General features: G+C 56.5%; 2 protein-coding genes across 17 annotated transcripts in view; both read right to left on the bottom strand.

Annotated features, from left to right (window-relative positions):
* Positions 1-1,888: 1,888 nt before the first annotated feature.
* MOB3C (MOB kinase activator 3C) lies at positions 1,889-20,821 on the bottom strand. 15 transcript variants are annotated; one of them, XM_070078561.1, is made up of 5 exons: positions 10,048-10,193; positions 6,595-7,064; positions 4,005-4,207; positions 3,662-3,737; positions 1,889-2,686 (listed from the first exon to the last, which is right to left on the bottom strand). In XM_070078561.1, the coding sequence occupies exons 2-4, from the start codon at positions 7,010-7,012 to the stop codon at positions 3,708-3,710; spliced, it is 651 nt and encodes a 216-aa protein (XP_069934662.1). In that variant the 5' UTR covers positions 7,013-7,064; positions 10,048-10,193; the 3' UTR covers positions 1,889-2,686; positions 3,662-3,707. The 15 variants fall into 15 exon arrangements, with proteins under 15 accessions (XP_069934662.1, XP_051712475.1, XP_089193514.1 ...); XM_051856515.3 differs by having other exon boundaries at positions 9,873-10,187; XM_089337388.1 differs by lacking the exon at positions 10,048-10,193 and adding an exon at positions 20,687-20,821 and having other exon boundaries at positions 1,889-3,737.
* Positions 15,022-21,842, bottom strand: part of ATPAF1 (ATP synthase mitochondrial F1 complex assembly factor 1) — a 44,053-nt gene continuing 37,232 nt past the window's right edge. The window contains exons 9-10 of one of the 2 annotated variants that reach the window (XM_089337383.1): positions 20,687-20,833; positions 15,022-17,314 (exon numbers count right to left, since the gene is read on the bottom strand). In XM_089337383.1, coding sequence (XP_089193509.1) covers positions 17,099-17,314; positions 20,687-20,833 — 363 coding nt within the window. In that variant the 3' untranslated portion in view covers positions 15,022-17,098. Of the gene's footprint in view, positions 17,315-17,418; positions 19,744-20,686; positions 20,834-21,842 lie in introns of those variants that run through there. The other variant, XM_070078555.2, reaches the window with a different exon arrangement.

Below are 21,842 nucleotides of genomic sequence, written 5' to 3'. Positions count from 1 at the left end.
GGGCCACCCTTTACTCGGTAGGTGGATGGATGCGTGGCCCCGGGTGAGAGGATGGCTTACTGCAACTCCAGCCATCATTGTGCATCTTGAGCCAACAGGAAAACAAAGCCTCGCCTGGCTTCCCAACCAGACTCTACCTCCAATACACCTTCTCCCAGCACACCCCCACCCTGCTGGGTTTTCTCCTGGGGCGGGGCGGGGCGGGGGGCTCTCTTTTCTCTGCTTTGCTGAGGCCTCAGCCCTCTTTGCTCTCCTCTCCTTTCTAAGCATCCCTCTCTGCATCTCTCAAAGCAGTTTGCTATTGGCATCCTGATGTATTTACCAACACTCCCACGTCAGGTGCAGGCCTTAGGCCACAACGTTTGGAAATAAATCTGCCCTCACTACCATAGTGTACTTAAAAATGGACTTACTGGTGGCATGAGCTGTCCCGTGATTGAGAGGAGGTAGTGAGTGATCAGTCATGGGAGGTGTGCAAATGCTGGACTTGGGCTTCTCCTGAAGATGGGACAGCAGAGTGAAGTGCCATCTAGATCTCAGAAGAGTGAAGGGGGGGCCGGGCTGTGCCGCAGTGGGTTAATCCTCCGCCTGCAGCACCGGCATCCCATATGGGCACCGGTTCTAGTCCTGGCTTCTCCTCTTCCCATCCAGCTCTCTGCTATGGCCTGGGAAAGCAGTAAGAAGATGGCCCAGGTCCTTGGGTCCCTGCACCCACGTGGGAGACCCAGAAGAAGCTCCTGGCTTCGGATCGGTGCAGCTCTAGCCATTGCAGCCATTTGGGGAGTGAACCAGCGGATGGAAGACCTTTCTCTCTGTCTCTCCCTCTCACTGTCTGTAACTCTACCTCTCAAATAAATAAGTAAAAAATCTAAAAAAAAAAAAAAAAAAAAAGAGTGAAGGGAGTGGGGGATACCAGGGGCTTGGAGGGGAGTCAGGCAGTTGGCTTTGTATTCATATATTTCTACATTCATGGACAAACTGGACTCAGTGAGCTATTGTATGTCAGGTACTGAGAGCTGTGCCTGAGACACGGCAGTAGCTACTCCTGTTGTTATGAATGATTCACGATGAGTAATGTGAGTTACAAAGGAGCTCAGTGATCAGTGTCCTTCACCTCCACCTCGATCATGGAACAGAAGGGGAAACTGAGAAATACAGGAGGACGGGCTTGCCACGGAAACTCAGGAGCCAAGCGGGGCTGGAAGCCAGGCCTCTGCCTCCAGGGAGAGCCCTGCCCAATCAGTCTGACTCCTTTGTAGGTAGAGCGGGCACTCTGGGAGGGCCTTTGCTGACTCCCAAGACTCACGCTGCTTTTCAGCTCCTGTCTGGGCAGCTTGTGCGTCAGGGGCAACAGAATGACAGCAGCACCTGAGTCAAGAGAATCAGGAGTGTGCTGAGGAGTAAGCCCGAGTCGGCCCGTGACCTGCCATGCCCGCTTTGCGATCCGGCCAGCAACAAGCGGCTTCCTGTGGAGCACGGCTTCCCTGTGCAGTGGTTAGTGCTGGGACTCTAATTCTACTCTGCCCCTTAACCCATGATGTCCCCACACCACCCTGATTAAGGCACTTGGATGCGAACAGCTAGTGCCAGGCAACCTGGGCTGAAACAAGGGATGATTCCCAGCTGAGTTCCTGGAAGGCAAGGGCCAGCCCCGGACACACCAAGGTCCCAGATTAGCCTGGCCTAGAATGCCCAGCGCCCTCAGAGAACCTGGCTGTCCCCACCCTGGAGAACTGAGCCATGCAGGACCACACCAGCCAGCCCTGCACATGGCCATGGCCCAGGATCTCAGGACAAGGGTCCTTCCCACTGCCATTCTGGCCAGCTCCTTCCACGGTCTGCCAGGAACCATGTGGCACCCAGACCACAGCTTCCCACCACTGGCTGCTTTAGTTCACCTCTTTTATTTTTACCAAAAATAACAACAATAAAGTCTTCCCTCTGTTTCACAAAAATAGATTTCTCCTCCCCCTCCCCGCAATCAGCCCTGGCCGCAGCCTAGAATCCATCTTGCCAGCCACAGTCCACTCTGCGGAAGCTCCGACGTCCCTCTCTGCAGAGTTGCTGGCCCAGCTTCCGGCCAGCATGTTTCCCTCGGGAACTTCTGTGGCGGTAGCAGTCCCCAGCCCAGCTGGCCAGTCCCAGGAGCTCCATCTGTTTGCCCAGAGGGCAGGCAGCTTCTAGGCCGTTGAGAGGGGCATGACTTCGGAGGCTTGGCTCAGCAGCCAACCCCAGCCAGCCCGGGAGGCAGCGGGGTTGACATTCTTGCTCAGAGCAGGAACAGTTCTGGAGAGGGCCTGCCACACCTTCTCTCCGTAGCAAACAACGGGCCCTGGGGTGGGAGCCAGGACCCTTGGCTTCTACTCCAGCCCCATGACAGCTTCACTTGGCGCGCACTGCAGAGGGCTCCCTCCTCTCCTGTGCATGCTGAGATGCTGAGACTGGACGTCCTCGGGTCCCTTCCGGCTCTCCATCCTAGCCTCCCAGTGTGGAGGCTCTGGGAGGGTGGAACCCCGTTCCTATTCTGTGGCTCCACCGAAGGTCTGGGCATGGAGGTACTGAGTGATGGGGTACTGAATGAACAGCTCGGGCTCCTGTGGACAGCTGGAATGTCTCAGGGCGGCTGGGAAGGAGGCAGGCACTTCCAGGATGGGGGCATTTCACGCTGCAACAGTTCTTTCACCAGCTGTGTGGGAGAGAAGACTGCAGTCACCAGTCCATGCTGCACCGGCTCTCGGGCTGGCAGATTATTCTGTGCTGGAACTTCAGATCCTAGGAGCTGGGTCTGTAGATCTGGGAAGCTAGATCGGCATCTACCATGCCCAGTGTAAGCACCAGGGTACCCTGGTGAACCCGAAGGATCATCCCCAACCCTCAGCTGGCCCTCCTGAAGGCAGAGGGATGAATGAAATGATAGCTCAGGGGCATCTCTGGCTGAACCAATCAGAACCTGCGTCTGTGGTAGTCAGGCAAGACGCCCTCTTCTTAGCTTCCCTCAGTTCCCAGGACTCGTGCTAATGGAAGATGGTTGCCTACAGGCTCAAATGTAGAGCTGCATCTGCAACCACATTCCAAGCTCTTACATAACTGTTAGACACACTGAGCAGGGGCACTGCTGACCTGTCATCACACCGACAGGTCACGGTCTGATGGTCCCAATCTCTATCCACCTACTCACTCTCCATCCTCCCATCCACTCATCCATCCATCCATCTATCCACCCATGTTTATGGAGGGCCTACTATGTGCCAGGAAGGTCGAAAGCAGTTACCTTTCAGACACAGCCCACAATTAAAATCTCTCTCTCTCATACACACACACGCACACAGGTATCTGGGCTCACTCGCACTCAGGCCGCTTGCTCTCTTGCAGGTTTCTTGCCATCACTTCAGCCACATCCACATCACCACGGAAGGGCCAAGTATCGGGGAAGAAATCCCCTGGCCGACCGTGCTCCCAGACTTCACCCCAGAGGTTCGGCCCCTCCTTCCCTCTATCTGCCCACCCTGAAGCCCTTCGCTTCCTCATTCACAATCAGTCAGGGGGACGTGAGGGCAGACTCCCGACAAGCAGAAGTCCAGAGGCTTCGGGTTTATGGAGGGGTCCTAGGGCCTTCCGCTCCCTTGCCGCCAGACTCCCAAGAGTCCCCTCCCCCACCAGCCTGTGTTCACATGTCCAGGTGATGGGTAACACGTCCGGGCCTGGGCTCAGTGGCAGATCCTCTCTGTCATCTCCCTCTGTAGAGACAGAAGGTAAGGAGGGGGCAGTCAGAGCTCAGCCTGCCAGGCAGGGACCAGCTGCTCTTCCGCCTGAGCCTGGCCCCTTTCCCGTCCCCATGCCCACCTCTAGGCTGTAAACTGGCACTGAATGAAATCTCAGTGAGTGACGTGCCTTCTCCTAACTGAGCCATGTGGGTCCTGGAGTTTCCCAAAGCAGGCAGCTTTGGACCTGAAAACCCCCAGAGGCCAGCTTTGGTGGGGAGGGCGCTGGGGTTTGGACCTCACCAGCGGCTCCAGCTCCCGCTGGTCCACCAGGCTGAACTCGCGGATGAAGTAGTAGAAGTGCTTGTAGCAGGTGTTGACGTGGGCCTCCGCCCCCATGCTGAGGATGCTGTCGAAGTGGTGGATGTAGACGTGGACAAAGACGCGAAAGAGGCGGGTCAGGATCTTGGTGCAGACCTGTTGGAAGTTCTTGGGGAAGGGAACTCCTAGGGAGGGGGAGGGTGGGAGCGTCAGCCTGCTGGTGACAAAACTCTGCCTCGCCCAGCCTCCCTCACACACTCAGCCTAAGCCCAGGGTGGCTTTTTGCCAAGCACACTTCCTTTTGGGAGACAGAGAAAGAGAGTGGTTTACTCCCTCCCCTACTTTCCTTTTTAATGAAGCACACAACTGACTGGGCCACTCCCCTGCTGAAATACAAATCACCTTTCACACGTCCTCATCACCCAAAGCAGGACCTTGCAACCTTGCTGGGGGTCACTGGCCAACCCTTCTTGGACTATGATAGAAGTTACAGCCCCAGCCGGCACCGTGGCTCAATAGGCTAATCCTCCGCCTTGTGGCGCCGACACACCGGGTTCTAGTCCCGGTCGGGGCGCTGGATTCTGTCCCGGTTGCCCCTCTTCCAGTCCAGCTCTCTGCTGTGGCCCGGGAGTGCAGTGGAGGATGGCCCAAGTGCTTGGGCCCTGCACCTGCATGGGAGACCAGGAAAAGCACCTGGCTCCTGGCTTCGGATCAGCGCGATGCGCCGGCCGCGGTGGCCATTGGAGGGTGAACCAATGGCAAAAGGAAGACCTTTCTCTCTCTCTCTCTCTCTCTCTAACTATCCACTCTGCCTGTCAAAAAAAAAAAAAAAAAAAAAAAAAAAAAAAAAAAAAAAAGAAGGTACAGCCCCAAATCTCCCCAGACACACAGACACATGTGCATCTGGGTGGCATCGTGGCGCACTGGGTCCAGCCGCTACATGCGAAGCCAACATCCTTTGTGGGTGACGGGTTGAGTCCTAGCTGCTCCACTTTCGATCCAACTCCCTGCTAATGCACCTGGGAAAGCAGCAGAAGATGTCCCGAGTACTTGGGTCCCTGCCACCCACATGGGAGACCTGGAAAAAACTCCTGGCTCCTGGCTTGGGTCTGGCCCAGCCCCCAAGTGCTGTGCCCATTTGGGGAGTGATCCAGCGGATGGAAGCTCTCTCTGTCACTCTGTCTTCCCTACCTATCTCTTCCTCTGCCTTTCAAATCAATCAATTAAAAAAAAAAAAAACATGTAAAACCCCTGTGCTTTGTCACGAGTCCGAGTCCTTAGTACAATTCTGCTGATGGGCCTGATGGTCGGTTGCGGTGGAGCAGTGGTGTGTCAAGGTGAAGCCCTGTGCCCAAGCCACGTAACTGTTAACTGGAACAGACTGCAGGCAGGAGTCAAACCCCCTCTGCATCCCCTGCATTCTACAGTGCCCCTCAGGGACTGATGACACGGACCAGGCCCCAGGAATGTCCTGGGACCTATCAAAGAGGCAGTTTCTGCACAGCCCTCCACGCTCAGGGCAGAGATCTTAGTGCCTGCAAGTCCTTTTCTCTGTTGTGGCTGGAGTCAAGGTTAAAGGCACCGAGAGCTGGGATATCACAGGTCTAGGGAGACAAGGCTAGGAGCAAGTAAGAGTCCAGAGTCAGGCCTGCACCTGGCCCACCTGGCTCCTCACTGCTCAGCCAGGCCCCCCCCCCCGGCTTTTCCTGGGTTCTGAGCCCCAAGAGGCCCATGCTCCAGTTCCAATTCCCTCCCAGTTCAGCCCACTTCCCCTCTGCCTCAGTTTCCTCCTTTGTGAAATAAAGGTATTCCTTGTTGGACATAATAGTGCAGGAAAGGGCAGGTCACCTGATGGGGAGGAGCCAAGGGCACTGAACTGTGACTCAGTGCCCAGCCTCCCTCAGCACTCAGACTTCTCCCTGCTGGGCTTGCCCAACGCACCCCACCCACCTCTGACGCTACCAGCTGGGTACAGGTGGGGCCACTGTGATGCAGTGTTAGGACCGCTCAGCTTCTTGATCAACACACCCCTCCTGGCGGGGGGCGGGGCCAGGGTGACATCACTCATCTCCCCTCCCCACCCTCACCGGCTCAGCTGCCCAGCTGAGATAAGGAAAGGCCTCTGGCTAGGGAAAATTCCACCCTCACAGCTCCAGTCTGAGATGAAGACGCCAAGAGAGCCTCCCAGTCAACAGCCCCATTGCTTTCCTGTGACCAGGAGTCAGAGGGCATGACCAGGAGGCTGGAGGGGACCTACCGCACACACCTGGGGGGCACCTGTTCTGGAACATTCTGAGAATGATAGTGTGTGGTTTTCCCGGATTGGTCCCTGGTGGGACCTTCAAGCTTTGAGCACAGAGCCCCATGGGAGTCAGGCAGTCCTTAACCTTGAGCAAGACACCTGACCTGTCTCAACTTCGGTTTCCTCTCCTACCCAATGAGGATGAGAAGAATCCCATCGCCTCTCCCTGCCCTGCTACGCCAGGCTCAATGCCTGTCTATGCCCTGGGCTCCGCCGGGCTCCCTCCCTCCCTCCCTGCCATGCCTGCCTCTCCGGCCAGGTGGCGCTCACCGACACGCGTGGGAAAGACGTCCTCGTCGTTGATGAGGCCCTCGATCCAGTCCATGAGCAAGGCCATGTAGCGCGGCGCCGAGAGCTTGGCCGGCCGCCGGTACTGGCGCTCGTCCTGCCAGCGGTACTCGTAGCGGGGCCCGCCGGCCATGACCGGGCAGCTGGTCTCGCTACAGCGCTCGGCCATGGTGCCGTAGATGAGGTTGATGCGGTTAAAGAAGTCCACCACGTGCACGGCGATCCAGTCGTCGATGTTCTCGCCGGGAGGCAGCCTCACCACGCTGCGCAGGTCCAGGCCGGACTTGAGTGATGCCTGCGCCTTTTTGTACAGCTCAAAGCGCTGGGTGCCGGGCTCAAAGCGCTTCCGCGGCCGGAATGTCTTGTCCTTGGCAAACACTTGTTTCAGGCACAGCGCCATGGCCAGGCCGGGCCCGGAGTGCGGGACTCCAGAGCCAGGAACGTTGCAGAAGCTGCTAAGGACAAGGGCATGGAGAGCAGGTGGTCAGGGCCTGACTTTCCAAGACATCCTGCCCCTCCCACCGCTCAGCCTTGGGCCAATCTTGCATCCCTGGGCGGGAATCTGCAGCTTCATCCCCTAGGCCTGGAGTCCTGCCCCCTCTCCACCCTACCTTGGGCCCTCCTCCAACCCCACCTCCCACCTCCCACCTCCCCACCCAGTTTTCTCTCGGCGTTCCTTGCATCTCAGCCTGCTCCAAACAGGTGCTCAACAGACTTGCTGCTGACCATTACAGGGGTAGCAGAGGCTCCCTGTGGGCCCGCCAGTAGGCGGCGCCTGGACAAGAGGGCCTCTGGGAACCCCACAGCCCAGCAGGTGCAGCGTGGGAGAGCTTGGCTGCATTGTGCTGGGGGCAGGGTCCCAGCCTTTGGCTTCCTCTGGGATATCCCGTAGTCCATCCGGCCACCGGGGATTCCCAGGGAGCAGAAGAGACTGTTTTACCAAAAATGTCCTTTCCTTTCCTTTCCTTTTTTGCTTCACCCTGAAAGAGGAAAGGGCCCTCACATGGCCAGCTGGGCGGCCTCTGAGTGTGCTTGCAGGAACTGGTGTGTGTGTGGGGGGAGGGGACAGGCTCAGGGTACTGCTTCCTCTGAAAATGGCTGGAGAGCCCTCCCCCAAACCTGAACAGCCACTGGCCCCTCCCCCTGCACCTGCCCCTCAGCAGACTTCCTAGTGCCCCTAGTGTGTGCCTGGCACCCAGAAGTGGGGAACACAGTCAGACCCGCCCAGCTGGGCCCTTCCAGACCTCAGACATGCTTGTTTTGCCTCCTAGAACTGAAGGAGCCCAGATTCCACACAAACTTTGGGGAGCAGCCATCAGAGCAGCGGGCTCAGAGGTAGGAGCCCTGGGTTCGCGTCTCAGAGCCACCACTGGCCCGCTGGGTGGCCCCTATAGCGAAGCCTGGGTTGCTCTGATGCAGCGTGGTTTCTGAGCGTCTCAGGGTACTCAGTCATCTCCTCTCCCCTGAGAGTGCGAGAGCTGTTGGGAAGCACAGACCCAGACACCTGCTGAGAGTGACCCTGACCCCAGAGTACTAACACCGGGTGTAAGCTAAGCACTGAGCTCTGACCCTGACCCCTGCCCTCAGCCCTACACTGGGCTGTACAGTAAAAGTCTGGCCTTGACCTCAGGTCGAATGGCTGACACTGGAGCAAGTTCCCTTCTCTAGTCTCCAGGAATGCTGGGCCAGGATTGGGAACAGGACGAGGACTGGATGTGACCGAACGCATGGCAATGCGGGCTGGGGAGGCTGTTACTTCTGGCAGCCAATCAGACTAATGGCCCAGACACTGGAGCAGCGGGCCTTCGTGTGTCCACCACAGGCAGGCCAGGCTGGGGACAGCCCAGTACACCAGAGCGGCGGGCACAGCAGGCACAGGCTGCAGCAGGAGAAACCTCACAGATGCCGGAGCGCACCTCGCCCAGCCCCACGGCTCAGCGTCTCACCTGGGGAAGGGTCCAGCGTGGGATGGGGGCTTCCTGACTGCAGAAAAGTTTCTGCTGCTTCATTTGCTGCCTGCACTTCAAACTCTGCTTGAGGGAGAATGTTCTGCCCCAGGCACTCTCTCACCGCGGGGGGTGGGGTTTCCCGGCTCTCAGGAGGGTTAGAAAAGACCCTCACCTGGCACACGACCCCTCCTCACCTTACCCTTGCTGTTCTTTCCACCTGTCTGCAGGCGCCAGCCCGGGCTTCTTCCCGCCCCCGCCCCCTCCCCCCTCGGGCTGTGTTTTCTGACGCTGCTCCCGCACCTGACCCGGCAGCACGGGCAGGAGGAAGCCACCTCCTTCCGCAGCCTCCTCTACCGAGCCCCACCGAGCCCAGATCTCCCCCTCCGTATGAAGCCTGCCCTTTGGCCATGGGCTACCTCTGGCCTAGGGCAGGACCTGGCACAGGCTTAGGCAAAGTGTAGATCCAAGTAAAAACAGCTTTGAGAAATCAACTGGCGCCACTTACTTGCACAGGTTGGGAAGCTAAGCCGGGAAGGGAGCCCGCGTGCATTCACACAGCAAGTTACCGGCAGGACTGGGAACCCGGGTCAGGTGGGGCTCAGCCCACGGCCTGAAGTAAAGGACCACTTTCCTGCTCTGGCCGGCTGGGGTGGGGGATGGAGGAAGAGGGGCCGCATCTTTCCCACCAAACAGAGCAACCTGCTTCCTGGCCGCCCTCCCCGCCCCACACACACACTGACACCTGAACAGGCAGTCAGACTCCACTTCCTGCTGCAGAACAAGGCCTGGGTCTTGCTCAGGGAAGTGGAAGCTTGGGGGTGGGCCCAGGGCAGCGGACCTACAGTGCCGGCAGCGTTCTCTTCAGTCTCCAAGCCCCTCCCTGAACCACTGCCCCCCCCTCCCCCCGCCCCGCGCCCCAGGCCGCAGCGCACTTCAACCCCATTTCCTGACACTGGATGTCCGTATACTCCCAGGGTGGCCGGCGGCCTTTGCAGATGCGGAGTACCGGTGCCCCCTGCCTGTATGGCACTGCGCCCTGCCACGGCCACACCTGCCCCTCCCGGGCTCTGCTTTGTGCCCAGAATCCAGCCCCCGAGGCCCTGCAGGACCGAGATCCCAGAGAGAAGGCAAAGCGAAGACTCCACGCCCACCCCTCGGCGCACGGCCCCGCGCCCGCCCCTGCCCCTCCGCAGCCCCTCCGCGTCTGAGCCCCCTGCCAGCTGTCGGGGCCAGACAGGTCGCGGGACCCAGAGGCGCCGGCTGACGTTTCCGCCCCCGAGGACACGCCCCCCTCCGCCACCGCCACCCCACCTCCGACTTCCGCAGCTCAGAGCCTCGGAGCTCGGACCGGACCGAAGGCTCTGGCCAGTCCGTCTTCAGGCCGGGCCGCCTCCGGGCAGTGCCACGCCGGGACAGGGACAGCCGGAGAAATGAAAGTGGAAGCGGGGCTGGGCCCGTCCGCGCGGGGGCGCGGGCGCTCACTCACGGGGTCCGCCCAGGCCGCGGGGCACGGCCCGGCGCGCAGGGTCGCCCTCCTCCTGCCGGTCCTCCCGCCGGGCCAGCTTGCTCACCAGGACGCCTGCCCGCCCTGCCGGCCCGCGGCCGCCCTCCGCCGCCAGCTCCGCCCCCGGCCCGGCCACGCCGCGGCCTGGGGGCGGGGAAAGGGGGCTCCCTCCACCCCAATTTACAGACACACTTCCCGCCTTTCCGGGAAGTCCATATCGGGCTCCCAGCTTCCCGTCGGGCACGGGACCGACCGAGCAGCCGAGCAGCCGGCCCTCTTCCGCCAGGGACGCAGCCTCAGGACCCTAGGCTGGAAAATGGGGACACGCCCGCTTCTGTTGGGCGCACAAACGAAAGGGCTGCCAGATCAATGGTGATTTCCCGGCTCACTTGTCCCAGAACGCAATGAAAGATGGGACTGCTGTCTCCCTATCCTTCTCTCTCTCTCACACACACGCACGATTTTTATTTATGTGTTTTTACTTCATTTGAGACAGAGACCTTTCATCCTTGGGCTCGCTCCCCAATTGCCTGCAACAGCCAGGGCTGCGCCCGGTGGAAACCAGGAGCCCAGAACTCAGTCTGGGTTTCTTATGCTGGTGGCAGGAACCCGACTCGGAGCCATCTCTCGTTACCTCTCGGGGTACACATTAGCAGGAAGCTCATTCCGAAGCAGAGGAGCCGGCTCTGGAACCAGGCACTCCCCTCAGGATATAGGCATCCCAAGTTGTTGTTGTTTAATAAAGAAAGGAGGAGACAGAGAGAGCGCTTCCATCCACTGGTTCACTCCCCAAATGGGCATGCACACATGCTGGCTGCTGGCATGGTGCCCAACACAGCAGGCCCGCAGAACGCCCTTGAAGGAATGGGTGAATGTATGAATGAGCGCATGCCTGCGATGGGATTCATGAGCTGAACCTCTGATCCCAGAGAAGACCTGCCCAATGAGTGCTCAAATCCCAGACTTCCCCTCCCCAGCAGGCTGGCCCGGGACCGGGCTCTCTTCTCTCCTCACCTCCCCCGCCTCCCCCCCCCCCCCCCCCCCCCGCCACTCCTTTCCTAACACCAGACTCTTGTCCCAGCGGGGCCCTGTCTGGAATAACTTTTTCCCTTCTTTCTCCCACCCAAATCCAAACACCTCAAGACCTGCCTCCTTTTTGACCTGGGTTCCTTCCCTGGGGGTAGCCATAGCCCCATAGGTGCTCAGTGCACATCATGGCCCCAGGCCAGGGGACCCATTGGCCTGCTCATGGCTGGGATGGGGTGGAAATGAGAAGTGTTTTAGGTTAGGAAGGTCAAGGTGGATTACAGAAGCTGTCCTGGGGGGGGAGGGGGATGAGCAAGTTCAGGTAGGGGACACCTGGAGGCTGTAGGTGGGTACTTACTGTGGCCCAGATGTCACAGTGGGCTCCCCTTGGGTCTGGGCCTTCTGCCTGCTTCATGGCACAGGAACATACCGGCATCTGAGAACCCTGCTCATAGAGCTGAAAACCCACTCTTTTGTTCAGGACTTATTTTGTCCCAAAGTTCTCTGCATTTTATGTAAATCTTAATCTGCACCAAATCCTCCATGAACATCTGCTTCCACTTAGGGTGAGATCCTACTCAGGACTGAGCGGGACTGTACGCTGAGATGAGGGGACTGGCTGAAGGTCATCCCGGCAGTAACCTCAGGTGCTGGCACCCCCTGCTAACACGAGGTCAGGGCTCTGCCATCCAGGAGTGAGGGCCGGGTTCTGGACTGCTGGCCACGCAAGCTGTAAGAGCAGGAGTATTTTAGGAATCTAATGGAGGCCCTGGTGATAGGTGTAGTCAGGCTGTACAGAACCCAGCCAGGGCTGGAGAGAGCAGTGGGAGGCTGTCCACAGCAGGCTGAAGGGCTGGGGAGGTGGGCAGTGGTAGAAGCGGGTGCTAGAGGAGAGGGCTACTGACCAGTGCTGCGGCCCAAGGTCAAGGGGCGCATGTACAGGGCAGGACTGGGAGTAATAGAGGGGCCTTCTCTTCTTTTCTCTCCTCTCCCCTCCCTCCCTTGCTGCCTCTCTCGCATCTGGCCAGGTTTCCCTGTTAACTGAATCCTATCAGAAGCCAGGGCACAGCGCTGGGTGGGGGGTGGAGAGTCACAGGGAGGAGTAATGTGGGGTCAGGGCTGACCTCAGAGAGGAAATGACTTAGAAACTGCATGCGCGTTCCTTATCGTTCACGTCCAAACGGTTGAGAACTCTCAGTGTCATTTCCGCTAACTCCTGGATGATTTGGAAGTGTGCTCTTTAGTTTCTCAGCCTATGGGGAGGCTTATGTTGTTCTTGTTGACTTCTAATTATATTATCCTGCGGGCAGAGATCATAGCTGGTAGGATTCTTTGGAACTTGGTGTGACTTCCTCTGTGGCTTTGCACACGGTTATTTTCTGTACCTCTGAGCTGGGCTGCATAGGATGGACGGGCGTTTATCTGGTGAAGAGCAAAAAGCACAGAATCCTGCACTGTGGGAAATACAAGGGACTTCGAAAGCACCTGTGTGTCTGTGGGAGGCTGGCCCAGACCTTGACACCTCTGACCTCTGGGCTGGAGAGACCATGATCGTGCACAAGACCCCGCCCTCCCTGCAGGCGTGTGAATCTATGGCACTGCACACCTACACGGCACAGGCACTTTGCCCTGCCACTGTGACCTGAGGGTGATAGGTGGCTCCAGAGGGGCTCATCACTGAAGCTCGGCAGGCATCAGCAAGGACCCGGGGGAGGATGTGCCTCCTTCCGCTGCACAGCCGGGCACGTGCCTCCCTGCTGGGAGCTCCCAGTGACAGGAGACCCAGGAACCCCTGCCCCTCTCTAGCCCTGAATTTCCTCATCTGCTCCACGTAAGCATCTTCTAGCCACACTAAGCGCCTGCCAGAGCCAGCTTCCTGTCCTGCTCCGACTCCAGTGACATGCAGTGACACAGTGACTCCTTCCTGGGACACCCCAGCCCCTCTGATGCCAGGAAAGGTGCCCTACAGCCATTCCTCTTCCAGAATGAGCTACCCGTATCCCCAAGGTGCCTCCCCGGGCCTCTGGCTCCTGTTGTAGCCTGATAGGGCCATTCTCTCCTCACTGTCACCCAAGGAAGTTTCCATTGCAGATTGCTCCTCCCCGCCCAGGAGGCAGACTCTCCCAGCCAGGATCTTCCCTCCCCACCCACTGAGTGAGAAAGCTGTGGGCACTTCCACGGCTGTAAGAAGTTCAGCTTCCTTTAGCTTGAAGAAGACGAGGGTCAAGGCAGTATGACTGGGGAAGGCAAGGTCGACAAGGAGGGTTTAAGACGCTGTGTGATCTTGGCCAAGGCACTTCTCTTCCCTAAGCCCATTTCTCCTTCTCTCCTAAAATAAGCAAAACCACAGCAACATCTGGCCCACAGAAGAGCTGCGAGGAGCCAGTGCCTATGAACAGCACACACTGTGGTCAGTCTGCTCCAGGGTGCTGCCTTCCAGCACCCAGTGGGTGTCTGTGTAGCGGGGGGAGGAAGCTTGGCCCTGGGCCCAGGGTAGTCAGAGCTGTCAGCCTTGCCGCCCAGAGGGCTGCACTGCTTCTCGGGAGGGAGATGTGCAGGCAGAAGTGGCACAGCCCCCATGGCGGGGGGCTGTGGTCCCTCTGAAGTTAGCAGGGCCCCTGTGCCTCTGAGAACCTCAGACCCCAGTGTCCTCCTCCCTCCCAACTCCCTGCTCACCCCTTGAGTAGGAGGCACTGCCCTCACCCCTCCAGGGTTAGGGTCTTTGGAAGGAGACCTCTGCAGGCTGTGATGAAAGCCCGATATGCACAGGTTAGGTTCCCTTAAGATAATGTCAGGGCCCCCAGACCTGGCACTCAGCAGGACTCCGGGAGGCACTGTCCCCTCCAGCCCGGCGGCACCCCGGAAATGGAAGGGATGGTTGGTGACAGGCTGTTTTCCACGGAACCCACCACATTGCACAGGAAGTTCCGTGCAACCCTACCGCTGTGACGCCTCAATTTCAGCCTCTGGGGCTGCCTTCCTGGAGCACCCCCAAACACACAGCCCAGCTCAAGGCCCTTCTCCTACAGGAAGCCGCCCCAGAGTTGCCAGTCTCCATGGTGCCTCCCTCCTTCCTTCACAGCATCCTTTCTCCAGGTAGGTTCCACATACCTGCCTCAGAGTCACCCCAGGGTGAGAGTCCCTGACGATCGCCAGCAGGTTGGGTGATATTTTTAGTGATAGTGGTAAATTAGTACAGTTTCAACATCTTAGAAATGACAGCACGGTGGGGTGGACACAGCAGATCCAATTCTCTTTGGCTTGGCCATTCATTGTCTGAGTGTTTACAAAAGGCCCCTTAGGTTTCAAGCACTGCATTTAGGCCAGGTGCAGCCCCTGCCCTCAACTTCGTCTTCTAAGGCTCTTCTACCAGGCCCCCAGAGTCCCACCTCATAGTGCAGTAGTGGAGGCTGTGAGGAGGGGCGGAGTCTCTTCAATGGGAAAAGTCCAGGGATATCACTCAGTCTGATCTCCCTGAAGTCTATGGGAAAACTGGGGCCCAGGCAGGAAGAGGGACAGGCCTAATAACTCATGGCAATAAAAGCCATTCAGCCGGCGCCGCGGCTCACTAGGCTAATCCTCCGCCTAGCGGCGCCGGCACACCGGGTTCTAGTCCCGGTCGGGGCGCCGGATTCTGTCCCGGTTGCCCCTCTTCCAGGCCAGCCCTCTGCTGTGGCCCGGGAGTGCAGTGGAGGATGGCCCAGGTGCTTGGGCCCTGCACCCCATGGAAGACCAGGAAAAGCACCTGGCTCCTGGCTCCTGCCATCGGATCGGTGCAGTGCGCCGGCCGCAGCGCGCCGGCCGTGGCGGCCATTGGAGGGTGAACCAACGGCAAAAGGAAGACCTTTCTCTCTGTCTCTCTCTCTCACTGTCCACTCTGCCTGTCAAAAAAAAAAATAAATAAAAAAAAAAAATAAAAGCCATTCAGAGGGGCCGGTGCTGTGGCATAGCAGGTACAGCTGCTGCCTGCAGTGCTGGCATCCCACATGGGCACTGCACTTCTGATCCAGCTTTCAGCTATGGCCTGGGAAAGCAGCAGAGGATGGCTCAAGTCCTTGGGCCCCTGCACCCATGTGGGAGACCCGGAAGAAGCTCCAGCCTCCTGGCTTTGATCAGCACAGTTCTGGCCATTGCAGCCAATTGGGGAGCCTCTCTGATACTCTGCCTTTCAAATAAATAAATAAACCTTTTTTTTTTTTTTTAATTAAAGCCATTCAGAGGCCATTCAGAGAACTTTCTTGCCTGTGCTGCAGATGCAGTCTCATTTGTTCTTCTCTGCAACCCGAGTGGGAAGGACCGCTAAGCTTTTTTTTTTTTTTTAAACATTTTGTTTACTTGAAAGTCGGAGAGAGGGAGAAAGAAAGAGGGGGAGAGAGAGACAGAGAGCAAGCGAAATCTTCCATCTACTGGTTCACTCCCCAAATAGCCACAACAGCTAGGGCTGGGCCAGGCTGACGCCAAGAGCCAGAAGTTTCTCCCAGGTCTCCCACATGGGTGCAGACGACCAAGCACATGGGCCGTCCTCCGCTGCTTTCCCAGGCACATTGGCAGGGAGCTGGATTGGAAGTGGAGCAGCCAGGATTTGGAACAGCTGCCCATATGGGCTGCCAGCATCACAGCTGTGGCTTCACCGTTATGCCACAGTCCTGGCCTCTCCCTAGAGCTTTTTAAGTGGGCCTTCCCTTCAGAGGGAGGCATGCAGGGCTGCCAAGTGCAGAGAGGGGACTGTCCGCCCTCAGCTCTGCAGTGTGCTCGGGGGCCAGCCGGGCTTCATTCCCGGGAGATGGGCAAACCACGTCTGCTGCAGCACTGGGCAGCACTTCGGGCAGAGGTGGGTGGGGTCTGCACAGTCCGGATTCCACACAAATACAGCCGTGGCTGCAGTTATGTCTTTTGCCTCCTTTGCCTCATGTCGCCTGAGTGTTCAGCAGATACACTGTTTAAGAGCCATCACATATGTCCTCCAGGAAGTTAGAGGACAAACCAGTTTGAAAGGGGGCTGGACTCTCTTCTCTTTTAAAATGTTCTCCTGGGAAAGTAGATGACAGCACGGGTATGTGTGCCTGAATCCACGCTGCACCACATCAGTGGTCCTCAGGAACTTCAACACCACCTCCATTTCTCCCTCCCCGCCATTTTTCTTTTTGAAAGAGGAGGAGGAGGAAGGAGGAGAGAGGTGGGAGACAGAAGGGGGAGGGAGGAGGAAGAGAGAGATCTTCCATCCACTGAGCCATTCATCAAATAGCCGTAGTGGCCAGGGTTGGACAAGGCCAAAGCCAGGAGCCAGGAACTCCATTTGGATCTCAGATGTGGATGACAGCGGCCTGTGCATGTGGGCCATCCTTTGCTGCTTTCCTAGTCAAATTAGCAAGGAACTGGATCAGAAGCAGAGCAACCGGGACTGGAATCGGTGCTCCAATACGGATGCCAGTGTTGCACGCGGTGGCTTAACCCACTGCGCCACAGCAGCGGCCCCTTCCTCCCTCTTCTGATATCCTTGCAAGATCCGCTAGGGCAGGTCGTCATCCACAAGTTCTACCGATGGCGTGCAAGGGACAAACTGTTCAGTGTGAGCAGTGGGTAGGAAAGGAAAAAGGGACAGGCAGAAGGGCAAGCACAGAGAGGAGAGAGGGGTTCGGGAAGCAGGGACTGTCTGAGGGTCACCCGCCCAAGGCAGGCGGCCTCCGAGAGGTCCAGCACTTCTCTGACCTTGATGGCAGTTTCCTCTCTGCAGGGGCGCCCAGAGGACAAACTGAAAGGGCAAGAAAGTTCCAGCCAATCAGTCCCAGCTCCAATGGGGTGCAAACCTCCCAACCGAGTGAACACTGTAGCTGAGTTTCCATCACTGCCCCCACCCCCATCTCTGCCTGCTTAGCTCGCCATCTATCATCTCCCTCTTCTGGCTCACCACAGGCGAGCGTGGAGAGCTTCAGCAGGCACAGGCCACACACAATTCCCCGTGCAGCCAGTCCTGCGCCACTGATGATCCAGTCTTTGGTTCCAGGGGTCATGAGCCCGGGAAATTCTCAGCTATCAACATCAAACGAGAAAAAACATGTGGACTGCAAGTCTGGGGCAGCCTCTGCTTTCCTCTCTCGCTCCACGGAGACCTGCTGGGAATGGCTCTTATTCCAGACATCTTCGCTAAAGGCGGAAAATAATCGAGTTCTGGTTTCCAGATACTTTCCAGTGTGGCTGCCTTGCGTGGAAATGCCAAGCAAATCTGGAACAAAGGTGAAAGGAATGCTGCCAACCTCCTGTGTGACTGCAGGGAAGTCACCCTACCTGTCTTGGGGCCTTTTGCATTAGCTGTAAAAGAACTAGCTCATTGCTGGGGTTTCTGAACTCCATGGAGAGTTAAAAGAGCCAAAGAACAATGGCTTCCCAGGCCCTGCCCCAAACACATTCCTTACCTCAGTGATGGGGCCCAAGACTCAATAGCTTTGACAGGTTCTTAGTGTTTCTGATCCCCAGCCAGATAGGAAAATGAGAAGATTAAAAGGATTTAGTCTCTTTAAGCTGTAAAGTTATGTCAAATGAGTTGACAAGGAGTTAAAAGAAGCATTTAACTTAGTCTCAGATAAAGGATCCTCAGATAATCAGGTCTGCACCTTGGCCTAGAGCTCCAGGTATTACCAGGCTCCTAATCCAGATGTCAGCTGGCAGCCTCTGGGCCTGCTACCTGCCTTACCTTTCCACTTCCAACGCTAATTAACTAAATTGGTAAGTGGCGCTTACTTCCACCCCTATGATCTGCTCTAGGCTGAATCCAGCCTCCTCTTCTTCATCCTGTCTCGCAGCCTACGAACCCAGCCTTGAGATTTGTACCTGCTCGCTGGCCTGTTGTGACTGCCACTGTTAATGCCTCTTAATTCCTGGAAGAGAATTCCTGAAAATGGCAAATGGTGTTGGAAACAGAAACAGCAGAAACACGTGTTCTAGAAATAGAAGGTCTCTACCTCCACTGCACAGAGGTGTCTCCTGAAAAGAGGAGGAACTTTGGGGCCGGTGCTGTGGCGCAGCAGGTTAACTCCCCAGCCTGAAGCGCCGACATCCCATATGGGCACCAGTTCTAGTCCCGGCTGCTCCTCTTCTAATCAGGCTCTCTGCTATGGTCTGGGAAACGGTACAAGATGGCCCAGGTCCTTGGGCCTCTGCACCCACATGGGAGACCCGGGGGGAAGCTCCTGGCTCCTGGCTTCAGATCGGCACTGCTCCGGCCATTGCAGCCATCTGGGAGGTGACCCTTTGGATGGAAGACCTCTCTCTCTCTCCCTTCCCCTCTCTCTCTGCCTCTCCTCTCTCTGTGTGACTCTTTCAAATAAATAAATAATCTTTAAAAAAAAAAAAAGAGGAACTTCATCTAACAGCTATGATTTTGCACTTTCATGATATGTGATATGTACAGCTAATTGTTCTACGTATACCATATCATTTAATCTTTTGTTAACTCTTGAGATAGGACTATTTCATTCGGAGATGAGAATACAAAGGCTCAGAGAGATGGATTAATTTGCCCAAGGCCAGCCAGCTAATAAAAGACAGACCTGGGATTCTAACTTAGGCCCGATTCTTCACATCCATAACGCTGTTCTCCCCAGTATCCTCATCTGTAAAATGGGAATAATATTAGCTTTGTGGTATTGTTATGAAGGCTGAATGAAAGAAACTTAGGTAGCAGAGGCAAACATATCAGTCTTGCGGGATCACACACTAAATGACAGGCAGCACAGCGCCTCAGTGCTGTTCTCTCTCCCCTGCAAAATCATGTCAAAATATGAGGTCTGTCTGCTACTCCCTGCGTGATCACAGACAAAAATGGGAAATAAATGTGGGCTGGAGAAACGAGAAGGTAGGGTGGGATTCAGTCCAAATCGGGAATGTAGGGACAATGGCAACAAAAATGATCTGGGATCAAGCGTGTGCCAGCAGGGATGGGGAATGTTCCCCAGGGGTGGGGAACTTTTTTGCCAAGGGCCATTTGGGTATTTATAACATCATTCGTGAGCCATACAAAATCATAAACTTAAAAATTAGCCTGCTGTAGGTTTATTGAATTCGGAGTCCTGCAGGGCCAGACCAAATGATTTTGGAGGCCTTACATGGCCCACAGGCTGGACGTTGCTCACCGACTTTAAATCAGAGCAAGAATGTTTTTGGCAAGTGGAGAACCTGAAGCGACACGACTTACCTATGATTACTGCTATGGCAGATGAGAAGACGACCAAGAAGTGAATACCACATCTGTCAGGAGGGACTCTAGTTCTGGACAACAGTCAAGGCTCAAGGTAAGATGTAGACTGAAGCCAACCGAAGGAAATAGATATATGTAGGGACCCCAAATTTGAAAGTTCTGGGCAGGAAAACCCATGGAAAGACGGCTGAGGGTGGGAGGATGGGGGTGGGTAAAAGGTGGGTGGAGTTAGTGGGAAAATGACTTCCAGGTGGGCCACGTTAACTTTAAGGGAGTGCCACCCTGAATCCACTCTGGTCACATGACAAGGCCATCGGGGTCTCAATTCTGGGCCCCAACTCCAAGGTAAGACAGAGGTTGTTCAATCTGCTGAGGACTCCAGGGCAGCTTGAGAGCGATCTTCACATATCCTCAGGAGACAGGTAGGTAGAAGGCAAGACTTTTCTGCGAGGCTGCAGCTATGGCAGGCAGCAGGATGCCCAGTGAGGGAGGTGAGAGGAAGGCGGATTTCAGCTGGGGGCGGGGTAGGAGCCTGCCCTCGCTCAGAGCTGTCTCAGCACGGCACAGGTCAGTCGGCACGGTAGAGAGCTCCCAGGCCCTGAGAAGTTCTCAAGCAGCTGCTCAGTGGCTTGGGAATGCTGTTGAGAGGGCTGCTATGGTGGGAGGTTTAGACTACAACCAGGGTTTTCTCTGTATTTCTTGGAAACCGTTTCTTCAAATGGCAGCTTGTGAGAAGCCCAGTAAATAAAACACTGCTTCTCTGGCTGAGCTGGGGTTAAGGATCAGACTCCCAGGGTCTCTGCCTCTAAAGAAGTTTTGGGATTTCCTGAAGCACTGTTTGAAAACTGGCTGGACAGCTGCGAAGGTCTCTTTAATGTTAAGGCTGGATAAGCCAAGACAAGAGCTCGAATGTTTAGGCTGCCACTCTAAATAACCGACCTCCTCCCCAGAGTCACCATCTGCCAGCCCTTTCTGCTCACGAGCCCTGAAGCTGGCTGCCTCCTCCGGTGGCCTCTGCAACCAGAGCAAGCAGAATGACCGCTGCCTGGGACTGGGACAGAACCACAGGTGTTCGCCGGCTGGATCTGGGTGAGCAAGGGGCACCTGGGGACTCAGGGCTTGGAGTGGAGTGGCCGACCGAGAGGGATTTCCTGCTCAGAGAACTTCCCTCATTTAGAACGACCGCGTTAAGGATGAGCCTGGAGATGTCACCGAGCACCACACCCTGCAGCTCTCGTGAGCCGACCCAGAGCAACCTGGCTCAGAGAGCTCTGGGAAGCCTGGGATTCCTAAGTAGTTAGAGCCCAAGTTGCCCTGACAGATTTCCCCATTCCTGAGACCTGACACACTCAGAAGTAGCCCTGTTTGGGTGAAGGTGAGGAAAGACCCCATAGACGATACCGTTAGGTCTGGTGTGCGGACAGTGGCTCCAGATCCTGGCTCGGCTCTTGATGCGGACAGCAGCCTCCAGGTCATCTCTTCCCTTTGTTTCTGGAGTCTGTACTTCAGCAGAACAGGGATAAAGATGCTGCCACCTTGGGGCTGGCGCTGTGGTGTAGCAGGTAAATAATTTAAAAACAAAACAAAACAAAAAACTGTGGGGGCCAGTGTAGTAGGTTAAGCCGTCATCTGCAATGCCAACATCCTACATGGGTGCTGGTTTGTGTTCTGGCTGTTCCAATTCCCATCCAGCTCTCTGCTGATGTGCCTGGGAAAGCAGTGGAAGATGGTCCGACTGTGAGAGGAGAGAGCGAGCGAGCGAGAGTGAGCATACACTCCCCTCTGCTAGTTCACTCCCCAAATGGCCACAATGGCTGGGGCTGGGCCAGGCTGAGGCTAAGAGTCCAGAGCTTTTTTTGGGTCTTCCACGTGGGTGCAGGAGCCCAAGGACTTGGGTCATCTTCCACTGCTTTCCCAGGCAGGAACTGGAATGGGTGCCCATATGGGATGCTGTGTTGCAGGTGGTGGCCTTACCCGCTACACCACAGCACTGGCCCCACTATTTTCATAGAACTACAGTACTTATTGTCTTCTCTATAATAATACAGCTATGTGAAAACAGGAGTTTTATTTATACTTTTCACCGCTGTATTTCCTATTTTTTCATAACAGTACTTAGCATATAATAGATGTTCTATAAATATGAATTAATACTCAATGCTGGGCCGGCGCCGCGGCTCACTAGGCTAATCCTCCGCCTAGCAGCGCCGGCACACCGAGTTCTAGTCCCGGTTGGGGCGCCGGATTCTGTCCCAGTTGCCCCTCTTCCAGGCCAGCTCTCTGCTGTGGCCAGGGAGTGCAGTGGAGGATGGCCCAGGTGCTTGGGCCCTGCACCCCATGGGAGACCAGGAAAAGCACCTGGCTCCTGGCTCCTGCCATCGGATCAGCGCAGTGCGCCGGCCGCAGCGCGCCGGCCGCGGCGGCCATTGGAGGGTGAACCAACGGCAAAGGAAGACCTTTCTCTCTGTCTCTCTCTCTCACTGTCCACTCTGCCTGTCAAAAAAAAAAAAAAATACTCAATGCTAAATCAAATGACTGTAGGAGTGGGCATTAGTAC

The sequence above is a fragment of the Oryctolagus cuniculus genome, chromosome 7 (genome assembly GCF_051225735.1).
Source record: "Oryctolagus cuniculus isolate XC-2025 breed Fujian yellow rabbit chromosome 7, ASM5122573v1, whole genome shotgun sequence".
NCBI classification, from domain to species: Eukaryota; Metazoa; Chordata; class Mammalia; order Lagomorpha; family Leporidae; genus Oryctolagus; species Oryctolagus cuniculus.
Note: the sequence above shows the minus strand (reverse complement) of the source record. Positions and strands in the feature narration are given on the sequence as shown.